Below are 16,635 nucleotides of genomic sequence, written 5' to 3'. Positions count from 1 at the left end.
GGCGCTGGGAGGAGCGGGGAGGGGCGGAAGTTACGTAAGCCGAGGGGGCGGGGCGCGCTGGCGCCGGGGGTCTCTTCGCGGCTCGTCGGCTCGGCTCTTCAGGTTTATTCGAAAAGTGTTGCCTGTAGCGCCGCTGTGACCCCCCAACACGTGTCCCCGACTCCTGCCGTTGTGGAGCTTACCGAGGGGTGGAGGGAGGCAGACACTAATCAGGTAATGGTGAAACAGCAGTAAGAGGGGCAGCCCGGGTGGCCCAGCGGGTGAGCGCCGCCTTCGGCCCGGGGCGTGACCCTGGGGACCCCGTTTCGAGTCCCGCGTCGGGCTCCCTGCAGGGAGCCTGCTTCTCCCTCTGCCTGTGTCTCTGCCCCTCTCTGTTTCTCACGAATAAATATCTTTTAAAAAAGAAAAAAGAAGCCCCCCCCCCCCCCCCCCCGGCAGGTGCCTTCTGAGAAGTGGGATGGAAGTGGAAACTCGCCCTTGGTGAAGCCGGGGGAGTGTGCCGGACGGGGCCCAGGCGGCCAGGGCTTAGTGAGGTCCTCAAACTAAGTTGGAGGGATTTTTCGTGACTATCAGCGTTTCTTAGTGGGACTCAGTGGCATTCGGAGCAGGACATTTATGTGTCTGGCTTGCGCCCTCTGGTTCAGTGCAGCTCCCAGCTCGGAACAATCCCCGACGCCTCTACCAGTCCCCCCCCCCCCCCAGCCCCCGACCCCACCCTCGGCCCGCCCCGCAGGTACACAGGCCCCTCCAGAATCCGCCGGAGGTGATGGTGGCAGGTGCCGGACAAGTCAGCCTGAAACCGATCCTTCCTAACTGCCCAACTCGCCCGTGGGAAAGCAGAGGCGCAAAATCAATGAGGTATTCCCAGGGCACAAAACTAGTTAAGTGGCCGCACCAGATGTCACTCCAATGCCCAGCTACTCTTTCTACCACACCCGTTTGGAAAAAATCTTCTTTTTTTTTCCGCCTATTTCCAAATGTTTAAAACTGTTCAAAGTTTTTTTTGTTTTTTTTTTTTCTTTTCAGGTTGTTAAGAATCTTAAGAGTAGAGCAGTGTAAGAAGCATCCCAGGTGGCTCTGACTTTGTCTTTACAGCTCAGCTACCAGAGCTGTGTCCCAAAGCAAAACTAGGAAAAGCGTGCAAGAGTCACAACACGTAACGGTTGGGGGGTTTGGGCACCCCTATAACCTCCAGCACCACCTCCCCCCATTCTCTGATATGGAAAATCTTTAATTTTCTCAATCCTGTGTATAGTGCTGTAATAAATAGAGCTGTTCCCTCCCAATCAGATAGAGGCTCTTAGATAAAATCTGAAACTACTCCAGGGATACAGTTGAAGCCATTTCTGTATTGTCCCAAGCTAGTCCATTCTGAGACGAGTAAAGTATCCAAATTCTCAACATAAGCCCTGCTTGCAGAGACCTCAAGAACCTGCTCCAGGGCAGCCCCGGTGGCACAGCGGTTTAGCACTGCCTGCAGCCTGGGGTGTGATCCTGGAGACCCTGGATGGAGTCCCACGTCGGGCTCCCAGCATGGAGCTTGCTACTCCCTCTGCCTGTGTCTCTGCCTCTTGGTGTCTCTCATGAATAAATAAATAATTTTAAAAATTAAAAAAAAAAGAAGAACCTGCTCCACCAGCTATATAGCAGATACTTGAGTAAGACCTTGGAGTCAGGGAGTTGTCTGCTGGCAAGCTCCCCCAAAGCCTCCCTCAACCTAACCCTGAGCCACAGCTGGAGGCCTTTATTAACCCCACGGTAGTGAACCCTCCTGGTCCTGGGCCACTGGTGTCCTCCAGGCAAGGATGCCTTTCTCTCAAGACTCAGAATTTTGCCCCCTACCATCCTCCTCTAGCCCCTTATAAATCTAAATTCAAGCCTCATCTTCCCCCTAAGCCTTTCTACATTATTCCAGCCCCAAATTGCTCTTGCTCTTGAACATAACTATACCTCTTAGAGCTCAAACCTCAGTCTCTGAAGCATATTCTGCTTCTCCAATTGTCTTATGCATGGTGATTTCTTTTTCCTAACAAAACTGTGAAGTCCGGGAATTCTCTCAGGGAGTTAATGTTTGTACTTTTCTGTCTCTTCTAATGTATATTGCAGGTACTAGTTGATGGAATCTCTCTCTCAATTTTTCTCATAGCCTTCCTCTCATGCTCCTCTTAATGTCTCTTTCGTATATACAAATCTTAAGCTTTTTATGTAAGTATCAACCATAGTGATTGTGAATTCTCAGTGGTATGTGATAGAATCTTTTATACAACATAGCTTAGAACTTCAAGATGTCCTAATACAAATCTGAATTTCTAACAGCACCGATGCACAATCTAGTTCTCATCAGTAACCAAGAGGTTTGGCAAGTGAGAAAACATCACCCTAAAACAAAAGCGGGCTATTTGCACTTCAGAACGAAAAGAGGCAAAGTATTCTTTTATAACCATCAAACAAACAAATGAAAGGTAAGTTTAGAACACAGATTTTAACAGCAGTGTCTGGGGAGAAATGATATAAAATGGAGAAATTTAACAAAGAAGGAAACTGTGAATGGCATTGGTTTTAACAGTCTCCAGCCAGAGCCAAATACTTGAAAAGAAATGGAGCCCACAAACCAACAATCCCTAATCTCTGCTAAAGAATTCCAATTGTTGGGCAGCCCCAGTGGCTCAGCGGTTTAGTGCTGCCTTTGGCCCAGGGTGTGATCCTAGGGTCCCGGGATCAAGTCCCACGTCGGGCTCCCTACATGGAGTCTGCTTCTCCCTCTGCCTGTGTCTGTGTCTCTCATGAATAAATAGATGACATCTTTAAATAAATCACTTTTCCAGTGGTACTTGGACTAATCTTCAGAGTATTAATCATCCTCAGTAAACTAATGAATTTGGCTACTAGCAAGAAAAAACGTCAAAATGAAGAATTAAAGGAGAGGACAGTTTCATCATTATGTGAAGTGTTGCCAGGATGACTTAGCCATTCCATTGCCACCACACTGCAAAGAGTGTTGTTTGAATGCAATTTAAAAGGACAAAAACGGGCACCTGGTGGCTCAGTCCATTAAGCATTGGATTCTTGATTTTGGCTCAGGTCATGATCTCAGGGTCCTAAGATCAAGCCCCACATGGAGCTCTGTGCTGGGTGCTGGAGCCTACTTAAAATTCTCTCCTCTCCCTCTCTTCCCCCGTGCCCCATTCATGTGCTCTCTCAAAAAAGGACAAAACAAAAACACCTGGGAAAGATTTCCATTAGTCCTTAGGTAGTTGAAGATAAAAATTACAAATCAATTGTAAAATTAGTAGCACAGATCCTCAGAATCTTCTCCAGGCTGCTCCTCTGTTTTCTCCCACTGGTTTTAGGCCACAAAACTGGCCATGGTATGCGTCAGGTCCACTAGGATGGCAGCAAAATTATTTCCCATCCCACATGTTCTGCTTACTATGTGAATTTAACTCTCCTCCTCTCAAGAAATGGGGTTGGGGATGCCTGGGTGGCTCAGCGGTTGAGCATCTGCCTTCGGCTCAGGGCGTGATCCCACGGTCCCAGGATCGAGTCCCACATCAGGTTCCCTGCATGGAGCCTGCTTCTCTCTCTGCCTAAGTCTCTGCCTGCCTCTCTCTCTGTGTGTCTCTCATGAATAAATAAATAAAATCTTAAAAAAAAAAAAAATGGGGTTGGTCTTCCCTGTCCTTGAATCTGGGCATGCTTATAACTAGAGCAAAAGTGATTTTTTTCAGTCTTCATAGTAAAAGGTGATGCAGCTTCTGCCTAATTTTCTTGGGGTTCTTACTCTTGGAAGTAAGTCAGCCATGCAGAAACCTGAGTTTGTGTGGGGTTTGGTGTTTTGTCAGCCTAAACTGGGGTTTCAGCCAGAAGGCAGTATTAACCACCAGATATGTGAGTGAATAAACCTTTGAATGATTCTAGCTCCTGACTGGAACAGCCTTCCAGGCTCCCAGACTGAGGCCCCAGACATTGTAGAGTAGAGATATACCCACTAGGCTCTTTCTGTATTCCTGACTTATGAAATTCAAGGGCATAATTAAATCATTTTTTTTAAACTTTAAGGTTAAAGGGTGGTTTGTTGAACAGCAGTAATAACAGGAGCATTAATCAAGGTTAATCCCTCCAGCTATGATCTGGATCCCATCTATTTTGCCTCCTTGGAGATCTCATTCATTTGTTCATTCAATAAATAATTACTTCTCGTGCATGAGATGCTGATCTAGGCTTTGGAGATATAATGGTGAATAAGACAAGTCTGCCATGCTGAAACTTACATTCTATTAGATAGTGTACCAAGTGCCACATAGAGAATTAATACAGGTGGAGTGATTAGGAGGCTACCTTGATTGAGGTGATTGAGGTTGGTTTTTCTGAAGAGGTAATTTATAAGCTGAGACCTGAATGATGAGCATTAACCATGGGAAAGTCTGACAGGAAAGCATCCCAAGTAGAGGGAAACATAAATGCTAAGGCTCTAAAAGGAGCAGGAGCTCAGCATGTCTAAATAACAAAAGGTCGGGGCTAGATCTTGCAAAGCTTTGTAGACCAGGATATGGAGTTTGAATTTTACTCCAAGAGAAATGGGAAGCCATCTGTTGTAGGCAGCCTCTAGGCTGGACTCCCAATGGTCCTGCCCTATGGTAATCCCTTCCTGTTAAATGTGGATGGACTTCCTGACTTCTAACAAAGACAACGTGGTAAAAAAAAAAAAAAAAAACAAATGGTGAAAGTGACTGGGTTTCACTTCTAAGGTTAGGTTGTAAAAGATTGGAACACGCATTTCACCAGAGGTGTACAAAGGAAAAAATAAGTACATGAAAGGTGAGCAGTGTTAGTAGCCATTAAGAAAATGCAAATTAAAAATTCAATGAGATAACTACAACACAATTATCAGAATGTCTGAAATTAGAAAGACTGTACCAAGTGTTGGAAAGGATGTGGGACTACTGGGACTTACACTGCTAATGGGAATGTAAAATAACACAACCACTGGGGAAAACAATTTGGCAGTTTCTAAAAACCTACTGCATAACCCTTTGCTAGGTACTTACCCAAGAGAAAGGAAAGCCTGTGTCTTTCTGAAGACCTGTACATAAATGTTGATAGCTTTATTTGTAATAGAAAACTGGAGACCACCTGATGTCCATCGCTAGGTGAATGGATAAACACGTTGTAGTATGTCTGTACAATTGAGTACTATCATACATGCAAAAACCTCAGTGAACCTCAGTTATACTGAGTGAAGCCAGGAAGAGTACATACTGTGCGATTCCATTTATGTAAAATTCTAAAAGATGCAAACTAAGCTTTAGTAACTGAAAGATCAGTGAGTGCCTAATGATGTGGGGTAGCAGGGAGAGGCTGCAGGGAAGGATTATGAAGGGGCAGGAGGAAACTTCCAGGGTGATGGATATGTTCATTACCTTGATTGTAGTGATGGTTATGTGAGTGTATTCATTTGACAAGTCACAACTTCTCCCATGGTACCCTGAAAATAAGTCTGGTGCATGGCATGTCTGCTATACCCCCAGCGAAACTGTTAAAAGTACCCCTCTATCTTCCACTCCCTTCTCTGTGTTCAAGGATAAGCTGTTGGAAAGACTTGTCTGTACTCTTTGACTCCATCTCTTCCACTTTCACCAGTGCCATGATCGCTCTCGTGGTGTCAGACCCAAGGAGCAGGTCTCAGTCTCTCTCCTCCTTGCTGCCTCTGACTTATTGACCACTGTCTCCTAACGGAAATTCCATGTTACCAATCTCTCCAGGATTTTCAGCTCTGGCAGTTTTTGCTCTAGGGCCTGAATTAGAGCCCTAAGGACCTTACCACCCGGATGTCCCAAAGGTTCCTCAGGTTCAGCGTCTCCGAAGCTGAACTTCTGTTCCCTTCCCCTACCCACTCTTCCTTTTTAAAATTCCCTGTTTGATGGCATCATCATCCACTTAGTTTGCCCAAGCCAGAAACTAAGTATTCATTTTTCCTCAACCTAACAGCCTAAATACCTTCTTCTCTGGACACTTCTCCCTCTTTCTACCCCTTTCAGCACCTTGCCACATACCCAGCATTGCCTTAATTGCCTCTGTTCCAAGTCCTTGAGCGAACTGCTGTAACAGCTCCTCAGAGGTCTTCCTATCCTGGCCTATCTTTTCCTTATAACTGCTGTCATAGAACTTTCTTCCTTAGAAAAAAATAATCTACTTTTGCTTCCTTCACTTGGAATACTGATGTAGGAAACACTGATATCAATGTAGCAAAAACCAGAAATGTCCAATTCCCTTGCTTGTTGAGCCTCTCAGCTCACAGAGATTGTCCTACCACCATGTTGGGATCACTGGAGGGTCCACACAGGGAGTGCTGCAGGGGAACACCCAGAAGCATGCCTGTCTCTCTGCCTAGAATTGACGGTGGTGTGTGGTCACTGTGGCAGTGGGTTGTGATGAAAGCATAAATGAAAAATGTAGCCTAACTCCTGTCAGACAGCAGGAACTTGGGCAGCAGAGTGATGGTTAGTGGGAGGTCAGTCCCAAAAGAAAATATAAAGGAGAGGATTGGCAGATATTTGAACCAAGGTCATTGGGAACAGTAGTCACCAAAAAAGAAACCTGTGATGATTAATTTTGTGTGTCAGTTGCCTAGGTCTTGGTGCCCAGATAACTGGACAAATGTTACTCGATGTTTCTATAAAGATGTTTTTTGGCTGAGATTAACATTCAAATCAGTGGACTTTGATTAAAGCAAATTGCCCCCCCATGATGTGTGTGGGCCTCATCCAATCATCGAAGCCTGTAATAAAAAGACTGACACCCCCCCCCCCGGCCCCCGAGCAAGAAGGAATTCTGCTGGCAGACAGCCTTCAGACCTGGACTGAAGCAGTGGTTTTTCTCCTGTTCTCCAGCCTGCTGCCTACCTGCAGGGTTAGTCACCTGAGCCAGGTGTCTCTCTCTCAGATTCATTTTAAGGAATTGCCTCCCATGATTATCTACACACACACACACACACACACACACACACACACACACACATTCTACTGCATCTGTGTCTCTGAGGAGCCCTGACCGATACAGAGCCCGATAGTGTCAACCTGTTAGGAAAATCAGGGGTCCACCATGACCAGGGAGAGAGGGCTGACGGAGGAGAGGGAGGGCTGGCTTTTGCTCTGCCCCTGCTGTGTGCTGGGCATGTGGAGAAGACATAGGAACCAAGAGTCATAAACAAGTTTGAAGCAAATTCTATTTTCTTCCGTGTTGTTTTTTTTAAGCGTTCATTTGGGAATGGAACCTGCTGAACTTGCAAACAAACCATAGCAGCCGTAGCTAATGAAAAATTAATAAAGAATGCTAAACCTTAGACTCCATTGAACAATAATGGCTGGCATCTGTGTACCATTTACCAAACCTGCCCTTCCAACCCCCCAAACCGCTTTCGTGGATGAGCAGAGTGGCAGAGACTAGCCCTGCTTTATAGAGGGAGACACGAGGGCTAGGACCTCCTGCCACTTGTCCCTCAGCACAGACCTTCCCAAATAACTGGCAGGTTCCTGGCCAGTTGGGAGAGAGAAATAAGGAAACAGGGAAGTGGAACTGAGCCTGAGAAAAGCAGAGTGAAGAAAGGAAAGGAAAGGAACTGGTAAAGAGGAACACAGAACAGAGGAAGGAGCTGTAGGGATAAAGTTTCTCTGCACAGAAACAGAAAGCTTCATCGGAAGCCTTATGCTGAGAAATGCACAGATAAATTTTTCATTTCCCTTCCAGCTCTAAAATTCTGTACTACAAAATGTCACATTTCCCCTCTTTGTATTTTACTGTGCTCCCACTGCAACAAAAGGTTTTCCTCAGCTACCCAGGGGTTTAGGCTGTAAAGTGCATGTACTCCACACTAAAAGTAAATTCTTGCATTAGTTATCCAAACTGTTTGAAATGAGGAACCAAATTTTCAACTCCTATCTCCCTCTTTATCAGCAAATAGTAATTTAAAGCCATTTACCGGGGCTGTGGTTCCCGGGTAACAGACTGTGGCCTATTAAAATTAATCCTGACAGAAGATCCTTGCTGCTTTCTCCAAGCACATTCAGGCCATTGGTTTATGAACAGGATGAACAGACGGCCCATCCCAGAGGGCTTGAGGGAGGAAGCACGTTAAAATGGACGCCTGCATCTTTGTTTGCTCAGCTGCTTAGAAAAACTAAGACTGAGGGAAATGGGATTAATCAAGGGGGCAGTTGCCCATGGAAAAAAAATAGGAAGACTCTGGTGAGAAAATCCCAGCCAAATAAGGTTCAAGTTGAAGGGAAAGAATTCTTTTCTCTTCAGACTTTCACATGGTTGAGTGTTATTTGGTGACACATCTCCCATTTCTGGCCACCACAGTGTTTTATGATCTTTGTGATGGTGTGGGAAGAGGTATATTAGGGGAAAAATAATTAAATGTCCGATTCCCGAAAATTTCATGTAATTTTACTTTTAATTAACAAATTTAGTGAAGATTATTGGCTAGATATGTGGTTAATTGCAATTAACATCTTTCTGTGATTATTCATATGAACAAACTCATGAATGAGAAGAAAGTGTTCTTGTAAGATCACATGTACCCATCTTGGTACAGACTATATAGCCATTGTAGCTGAAGCCCCTCCTCTCAGTTTAGGAGAAAGAAAATTGTCAGAAGCAAGACAGTCTCTTGATTTAAAATATCTTCCCCTCCCCTTAACTTAATTCACTTCCCTTTGACACACTGACTGGAATTCCAGCAATAAGATCACTAGGTTAACAAGGATCTTCCTTTGAGACCATGGATATTTCTAAAAGGGTTGTGGCCTATCAGCCATTTATAAATGAATATGAACTGGTTCCAAATGGCTGTCTGACAAAAGGACTAGCTGAGGCGATAACCTACACTAACAGAGTAGAATTTGATAGGAGGATAAAAGAGGAAATTGAGAGAATTTTTAGCAATCAGGAGAGTAGATCACAAAGTATTAAAACAGACTTTACATAGCAGGAAGACCCAGAGGACCTCCTATCCAGGATTTGGAGAATATGGAGAGCAGGCAAAAGGGGACAATGTCAAAACCAAACTTTGCTTGGAATTGGCTCAGATTCAGTGCTGGAGAGCAGACATCCTATATATACACGTGAACCTTGTCAAAGATCTTTCATAAAACGTGCAGTTGACTGTGTATCAAAAGATGGCTATAAGATTATTTCATTAAAAAATACACTCAGATAAGTATGTTTACGCTTCTCTTGTGCTCAAGGAAAGATGGTTTCTACGTATGTTTATCAGAAAATAGAAACAGTAAGGGAGGTAATTTGCAAAGTCAGGAAAGGGTGAGAGGGTACAATTTCCTTTCAAGTATTAATAGGGGAGGGAGTTCAGAGTCGTACCCATCGTGGAGGGAAAGAAGAACCAGGCCACTGCTACAACGTCAGCACACCATGGGTCTCACTCTTTGGAGTCTGATGCCTATCAGATGCTATGAAATAAAGAAACTGGTGACCGGCAGGAGGATGGAGTTAGAGAAAGCCCACTACCCCTCTCCTGCCCCTGGACCTGGCCAGAATCGAGTGTCTGATCACCTTTAATGTTCTGTCTTGCACGAACAAGAACACAGCTCTGAAAAGTTTCAGCTAGGGGAAGTGGGGGCACAAGGGACGCCCATGGAATGTAGAGTCGAGAGAATTATTAAAAAAAAAAAAAAAGTGCTTGATTTTTCTTCCTAAAAATTTGGAGAACAGTCAAGCATAGTATACGGGACAATAAAGGTGATCCCGATCAGAGAATTGAAGGGGTGGTTGTCAATCCTCAACTGTTTTTGGGGGGAGAGGGTTTATGTACCACTTACTTTGTGCTTTGTGGCCAATTAATTTCTCTGGGTCTCTGTTTTCTCCTATTTAAAATGAGGTTATTAAACCAGACAAACTCCAAGATGCCTTTCAACGCTTAAATTATATGATTCTGGGATGATTAATGTCATAATACATTCTTTGGCAACATCTGCATCTATTTAAGCTCATAAATGTTGAGAAGAAATATTTGGTATGCAGTAAACCAGGAAGCAGGTAGCTCCCTTTAAATAAATACTCATCCAACATTGATGACGTTTCAGGTTTTATCAACCCTTGCTGTACTCCCATACTTGCCCGTATCTTATGGAACTGGGTAATGTCTTCCGTCACCTAGAATTCTTGGGCTTAATTTAATTTTTATATCTAGTGGATGACAGCTCTGAGTAATTTAAGATTGTTTATAAGGTTTAAAAAAACCCTGAAGTTGTCAAAATAGTAGAAGAAAAGCAAACTATAATAAATGATGTGGGAGGAACATCATTTCAGGCAGAAGAGAGAAAAAGGTGCTTTGAAGGAATAAGTATTTTCTTTTTTATCGTGCACAGAAAATAACATTAGATAATATAAACAAAGGGTTGCAAATTGTGGGTCTGTGGCCACATCCAATCTACAAATGGATTTTTTTGGTCAGGACAGAGTTTCTCAAAATCACGAATTTGAGTGACTTGGGCATGTACTTATTTATCATCTGGGTGAACTTTCCTCCAATGAGTCACTCACCCTCGTTATCCTACACCAGACCCTTTCCACCTCTGTGCAGACCCTGGGCACCAGAGCATTTGAGTTTGGGTGTGTCACAAAAGAATAGATGAAAAATTTTGCCCAACATTTTTCTTGTCTGAGATATTACAGTTAATCCCACAGAAACATCTAGGTCACTAATCCAATATATATAACTTGTAAGAAAATGTTCTTTACCTCCAAATCTCAGTTTTCCTAAGGTCTTCTGATTTTAAGAGGCCCCACAAATGGGGCGCCTGGATGATCAGTCAGTTAAGCATCCAACTCTATTTTTGGCTCAGGTCATGATCTCAGGGCCCTGGGATCAAGCCCCACATGGGGCTCTGCGCTTAGTGGAGAATCTGCTGGAGAGTCTCTCCTTTTGTCCCTCCCTCGTACTGTCTCTCCAATAAAATCTTTACAAACAATCTGCACAAATGATTCTCAGATAATTTATAGACTTGATGTCCTGCTAGATTATAAATTTCATTGAGATTACAAGGTTGTTGGGTTTTTTTCCCCCTCTAGAATTAAGTGTAAAAGGTTAATTTTAACTCAAAAAGACTCAGCCTTTTCTGGGAGGAAACCACTTGCCTTGTTTTATAGTCAGACTAATAAGTACTATAGTCAAAGGTTGTAATTCTGTTATTTTGAACATTTCCTAAAGAATTATTTGTAAGTATCTCAAACAATACATAGTCATTTTTTTTACAAAGCTTGATATATAACATTTTTTATCTATTAAAAGTCATTTTAAAAAATCAATTATGAATCTTTATGATCACCATGGAAAAACACCATCTTTACGACTATATTTTCTATTTTCAATTCCATATTGGGAATTTGGGGACAAAAAAAGGTTAACTTGAGACAGCCCTAATTTCCTTCCCCAGCCCCCCAAAAATGTTTAAATAAATTCGTGGGTACTATAAAGATATTTTATTTTAGGGTTGGGCCACAAAGTGACCAGTTAAGTTTTTTCAGGCTGAATGTGTTTTGTTTAGGAGGTGGCAAGTTAAGAGGAAAGGAGAGAATTAAAATATTTGCAAGATGTCATTAATCTCCAGCAAGAACCTAAAGTTGTTTTTTTTTCCCTCTTCATTTCAGAACTAATCCAGCTTTCTGTTATTTGGCTCAGAAAAGTCTTAAATCTGTAACAAGAGAGTAACTTCCTGTTCTCAAGAGTATGGCTGCCAAAGAAAACATTTACAAGAAAAGTCCCAGGGCCAAAAAATTGCCTACTAATTATTTCTTAACCCCCTCCCACCCCTAATTCAGGAAGGTGAATGCTGTAAATGCTATATGTTAAAACTCGAAAGTATGTGTTGAAAAATTAAGAGAAAACCCCTAAGAACTGTTTGCTATTTATTTATATTTTATTGCATTCAAATTACATGAGTTTTATGGCCCTTGGGCACAAATTAATGTTTCTTACAATATTCTGTTCAGAATTCCACAAAGATTATACTATACCTTTATCAAACTACATTATGGAAATTTTTACCTGGTACCTTCCCAACTGAAGAAGGGAGAAGTAGTCCCAACATTCAGGACCTGACCTAGTACTACCAGCTAGACTGTGATGTTGCTCCAAGTTGGCCTGACACTCAGCAGTGAGGTCTTTTTTTTAAAAGATTTATTTATTTATTGGAGAGACTGCAAGTGGGAGGAGGGGCAGGAGGAGAGAAGGAGAGAGAATCTTAAGCAGGTTCCCTGCTGAGCACAGAGCCTGATGACACAAGGCTCCTCCATCCCAGGACCCATGAGATCAAGACCTGAGCTGAAACCAAGAGTCGGATGCTCAATCAGCCTGAGCTACCCATGCACCCCACTCAGTATTGAGGTCTTGGTGTTCTTCTTGGTGATCTCTCTCTTCAGTGCAATGCCAATCAAAGTCCCAGCAGCCTTTGGTAGAAATGGACAGACTATAAAACTCATATGGAAGTGCAAAGGACTTAGAATAGGCAAAACAACTTTGAAAAGAAGCACAGGGATCCCTGGGTGGCACAGCGGTTTGGCGCCTGCCTTTGGCCCAGGGCGGGATCCTGGAGACCCGGGATCGAATCCCACGTCGGGCTCCCGGTGCATGGAGCCTGCTTCTCCCTCTGCCTGTGTCTCTGCCTCTCTCTCTCTCTCTGTGACTATCATAAATTTAAAAAAAAAGAAAAGCACAAAGTCAGAGAGCCTATGCCACATGACTTCAAGCCTTATTAGAATAAGATGGGCAAATAGATCAATATAACAAAGTAGTGAATACAAAAATAGACTGATGCAAATATGACCAATTGATTTTCAACAGTGGTACCAAAGCAGTTTAGTGGAAAATGGGTAGTCTTTTCAATAAATGGTGCTAAAACAATTTATACTCTACACCATGTATTAGTAATCTAATCCTGTTTTAACAGATTACCTCAAAATTTAGCCTCCAGTTTCCCTCTGGTCTTTTTGCCTCTGGACTCTAGAAACACATCTCCAGTCTCCCTTTTGGTCTTTCCCTTCTCTGACAAATTCAAATGAGTTATTCTCAAATTTTCATATGGGGAAAAGGAGACTACAGTTTATTCAATCTCCTGTTAATCCAGCCACAGTCCCACTCACTAGTACTCATTGAGTCTAATAGTCCGTCCAGTAAGAGGATCCTTAGATTTGCAAATATTCATGATGCAACACCTCCTTCCCAGTATTATAGTAATAATGGCAGGTATCAACTGTTTGTCTCTGGTGTGGTGCTGGAAAATTTTTCCATGGTCTCACGTGATCTGCACAGCAAGCCTGTGAAGGGGATGTAATTCCATTTCTAGGCAAAACTGCCAGTGGGAGCGCTAAGCCTGAAGTGGCCTGACCAAACGGGTATTGTGACTTAGTGGCAGACTAGAGACTGACTCCAGGCTTCCCACCTGTGTTCTGGAATCAGGCCCGCGTGGTTTCAGACAGTTTGCATCTCTCTTTGAGTTTCATTTTCCTTGTCCACAAAATAGCAGCACCAGTAATGTCTTCCACACAGAGTGGTTGCAAAGATTTAGTGGATGTATGCTGGACCTAGCTCTATAACTCTTGCTCTGCTAGATTTCCCCAGCCAGGGCTCTTTCTGGAATACTTCCTATTTGTAGATTATTGAGGTTTGGAATGAATCCCCTTGTTTATGGGAAATTACCCCGAAGGAGCTCACTTCATGAGAGAGACAGGAAATGGACGTGATGCTCCGTCATTAGATGTAAGAGGTAAGAGGGTGAGAGGGGGCTTGGGAAAAGTAGCCCTGGGATTCAGAGACAGCAGAGTTCAAGAGGAACCAGACTCACTAGGGATAATTTTTGGGAGGTGAGGGTCTCGAGGGGCACAGACCTGTCTCCCCAGCACATGACCTGTGGCAACTGGCATGTGCTGGTTGAACGGAACAGGGTCTGAGTGTGGCTATCAGGAAGAGTACTGTGGTCTGATGCAGACAGGAAGGAATCCTTGCCATCATACACCCCACCCCACCCCTTGCCCTTAGGGGACCACCCTGGGGCTCCTGGAGCAGGAAGCTAGAGCTAGCATTTGGGGGGGAGGAAGAGGGTTCCCAGGGTGGAGCAGGTCAGGGGTCAGTCTTGGTTGGTACACCCGCTAGTGGGGGAGGGCAGGTCATGCCATACAACTCCAAACACTTCCCAAACGTCCCTCTTTCCTGGCTGGCCCCTGAAATCTGCCCTCTGGGGGCAGGTCCTACCCAGACTCAAACCCATTTCAGTCATGTGGCCTGAATTTTTTCTGTCTTCATGGCTGGCTCTTGCTTCTGACTGAGCAGCAGACCTTCTGTGATTCCAGGATCCTGGGGAAAGCCCACTCACTCACTCTAAGCCCAGGCCTGTTTCCTGTTTGCTGCCCATGTTCTCTCTGGGCCCTGGGGACGCCTACAGGCCTGCAGCTCACACCTGCACCGACCCTGAGCTCAGGTATCCAAAGGCAATATCCTGAAGAACTTTTTTCACTGCCTGTTTGTGGGACAGGTCTGCCTAAAGCAAGCAACTTTATACACTCCTTCATTTCTCATTCCCAGTGTTGGCAAAGGGGTCAGAAACCTCATTCTCATCCTGTTATAAGAATTTAAATGGGTGCAAATTTCCAAGGCCCAGTTGGACCATATATACCAAAAGACTTAAGTCTGTATAATTTTTGATCCAGCCCAGCAATGCTTCTTCTAGGAATTTATCCTGAGAAACTAATTAGGCAAGTATATAAAGACAGCATGTACACAAGATGATTCATCAGAGGATTGCTTAAGAAAAGTAAAGACAACTTCTAAAATTCCAACACGAGTGGAAGGCTGAGTAAATCATAGTAGGTCAATAAAATGGAATCCAGTTAAGTATAAGAAACAATGGCATAGATCTATATATCCATATCTGTATAGAATGACCACAATATAGCAAGTGAGAAGTGGTTACAAAGTATGTAGTAATGAGAATAACACTTAAGTGCCTACTGTGTGCCAGGCACTATTTTAGAACTTCACAGATATTAACTCATTTAATCTTTCCACCAACTGCAGCTAGAAGAGAACTGTCAAGGATCCCATTTAATAGGGGCTGAAAGAGGTTCCATAATTTTCCCAGAGCACACACTAGTGACTGAGCTCAGTCTCCAGAGCCCAGATTCCTAAGTATCACAATTCTGCTTTTTCAACATAGTACCATATGTGTTTTCAAAACAAAACAAAATAAATAGTATGTGTGTGTGTTTTAAGACAGCCAAGAAGGATTGAAATGAAAACATTGATGGCATTATTCTAGGATTTTTTTTTTTTTCATAATCTAGGACAAAACCTTGCATACAAAGCTGTTTTTCATTTCGGTAAGATAAAATTACTATGTACTATTGAGTTAATTAGATACATTTCAGGGTTTAGACATACACACACGCTGGTGCTATCTCCCCCCGCCTCACATACACACACCCTGTCTTATGGTTTATAAATGTTTCGATGAACTGTACTGATGGAAAGATCTCTGTGCCCTGACTTTGACATTCCCAAGCTCCATCCTGTTCTCTACCTCTCCTACCTGACCATGGATGAAATACAGAGACAACGTAGGTAGAACAAAATATATGGCATTTATTAAACATATGTGACATAGGTTATAATATCAAAGTAGAGCATGCATGAACAAATTATTTAACAAAAACACCAATTGATACTGAAAACATGAAATGATTATATTTCCACAACATACAAAATTCTTTCAGTTAAAGTGAGAAAGGGAAAAAAAAATCACAGGTGAAATAAATACATAGATTTCAGTAAGCCCCATGAAGGCATAAGGCACAAATTAAACCAAAGGATTAGCACATCAGAATGAGGCACTTGTGCCGGCAGGAGGCCAATCTCCAGCCATGGCTCCCGCAACCCCACACAGATCCTGGGTGCCAAGAGGAGACAGCACCCTTCCTTGGCAGGGTTCGGTCTCCCCAGGTGCTCCTGCACCATGGACAGGCTTCTCGGCACCAGAGAAACACTGCCTCTAATACTTTTATGGGTGAATAAAGCCTTCATGCTGTAACAAATGATCCTGGCGTGAATAACATGAAATTTCAAATTAATGCCCTTTTTCCTCCCAACCGAAGGCTAGTAAACCAGAAAATAAATTGTGAGGGAATTCTCCTGACACAATTTCAGTGTCTACTCAGAAAGCTAATGACGGCCCAGTAGGGCATGGTTGGGTGTTTGAAATATGACCTCGAAACCACTCTCCCCAGCCCTCCCCTTCCACCTCACTTTTCCTTCATGTTTTAGAAGTAGATCAGAACCTCAGCAGGCTCCTTTCTGGCTTAAACACGTATACAGGGAAGCAGCAGCCGTCCTTCCCAGACTTTGAGCTGTGCGGTTCTAGGGCCTTTGCCCATCTGTACAAGGTGTGTGTCTCCCAGGGCCTAAGTCAGGGTTTTCTTCATGGTTAACTCCAGAACTCTTGTGTATGGGGTATAGTTCCTGGAAGGCATCGCAATTTCACGAGTCCTGCCTGTTGGGCTGAGAAGTGAGAAAAGGCAGGTCAGGCAGATGGAACAAACTTCTCCATATTTTTCATGTAAGACAACTCT

The 16,635-nt window shown here is 43.5% G+C and overlaps 1 protein-coding gene and 1 long non-coding RNA gene across 4 annotated transcripts in view; one reads left to right on the top strand and one right to left on the bottom strand.

Annotated features, from left to right (window-relative positions):
* The first annotated feature begins 40 nt into the window (after positions 1-40).
* LOC140622963 (uncharacterized) lies at positions 41-16,294 on the top strand. Its single transcript, XR_012022629.1, has 3 exons — positions 41-213; positions 2,317-2,462; positions 11,668-16,294. It is a non-coding gene; the product is annotated as an uncharacterized lncRNA (long non-coding RNA).
* The window catches only part of MYZAP (myocardial zonula adherens protein), an 88,361-nt gene continuing 87,358 nt past the window's right edge, over positions 15,633-16,635 (bottom strand). For all 3 annotated transcript variants that reach the window (XR_012022627.1, XM_072808791.1, XM_072808792.1), the window contains one exon: positions 15,633-16,564. Coding sequence is in view for 2 of the 3 variants with exons in the window: in XM_072808791.1 (XP_072664892.1) it covers positions 16,468-16,564 (97 nt within the window). In the remaining variant the exon portion in view is untranslated. The remainder of the gene's footprint in view (positions 16,565-16,635) is intronic.

This window comes from Canis lupus, chromosome 32 (genome assembly GCF_048164855.1).
Source record: "Canis lupus baileyi chromosome 32, mCanLup2.hap1, whole genome shotgun sequence".
NCBI classification, from domain to species: domain Eukaryota; kingdom Metazoa; phylum Chordata; class Mammalia; order Carnivora; family Canidae; genus Canis; species Canis lupus.
This window is presented reverse-complemented; position numbering and strand designations above follow the sequence as displayed.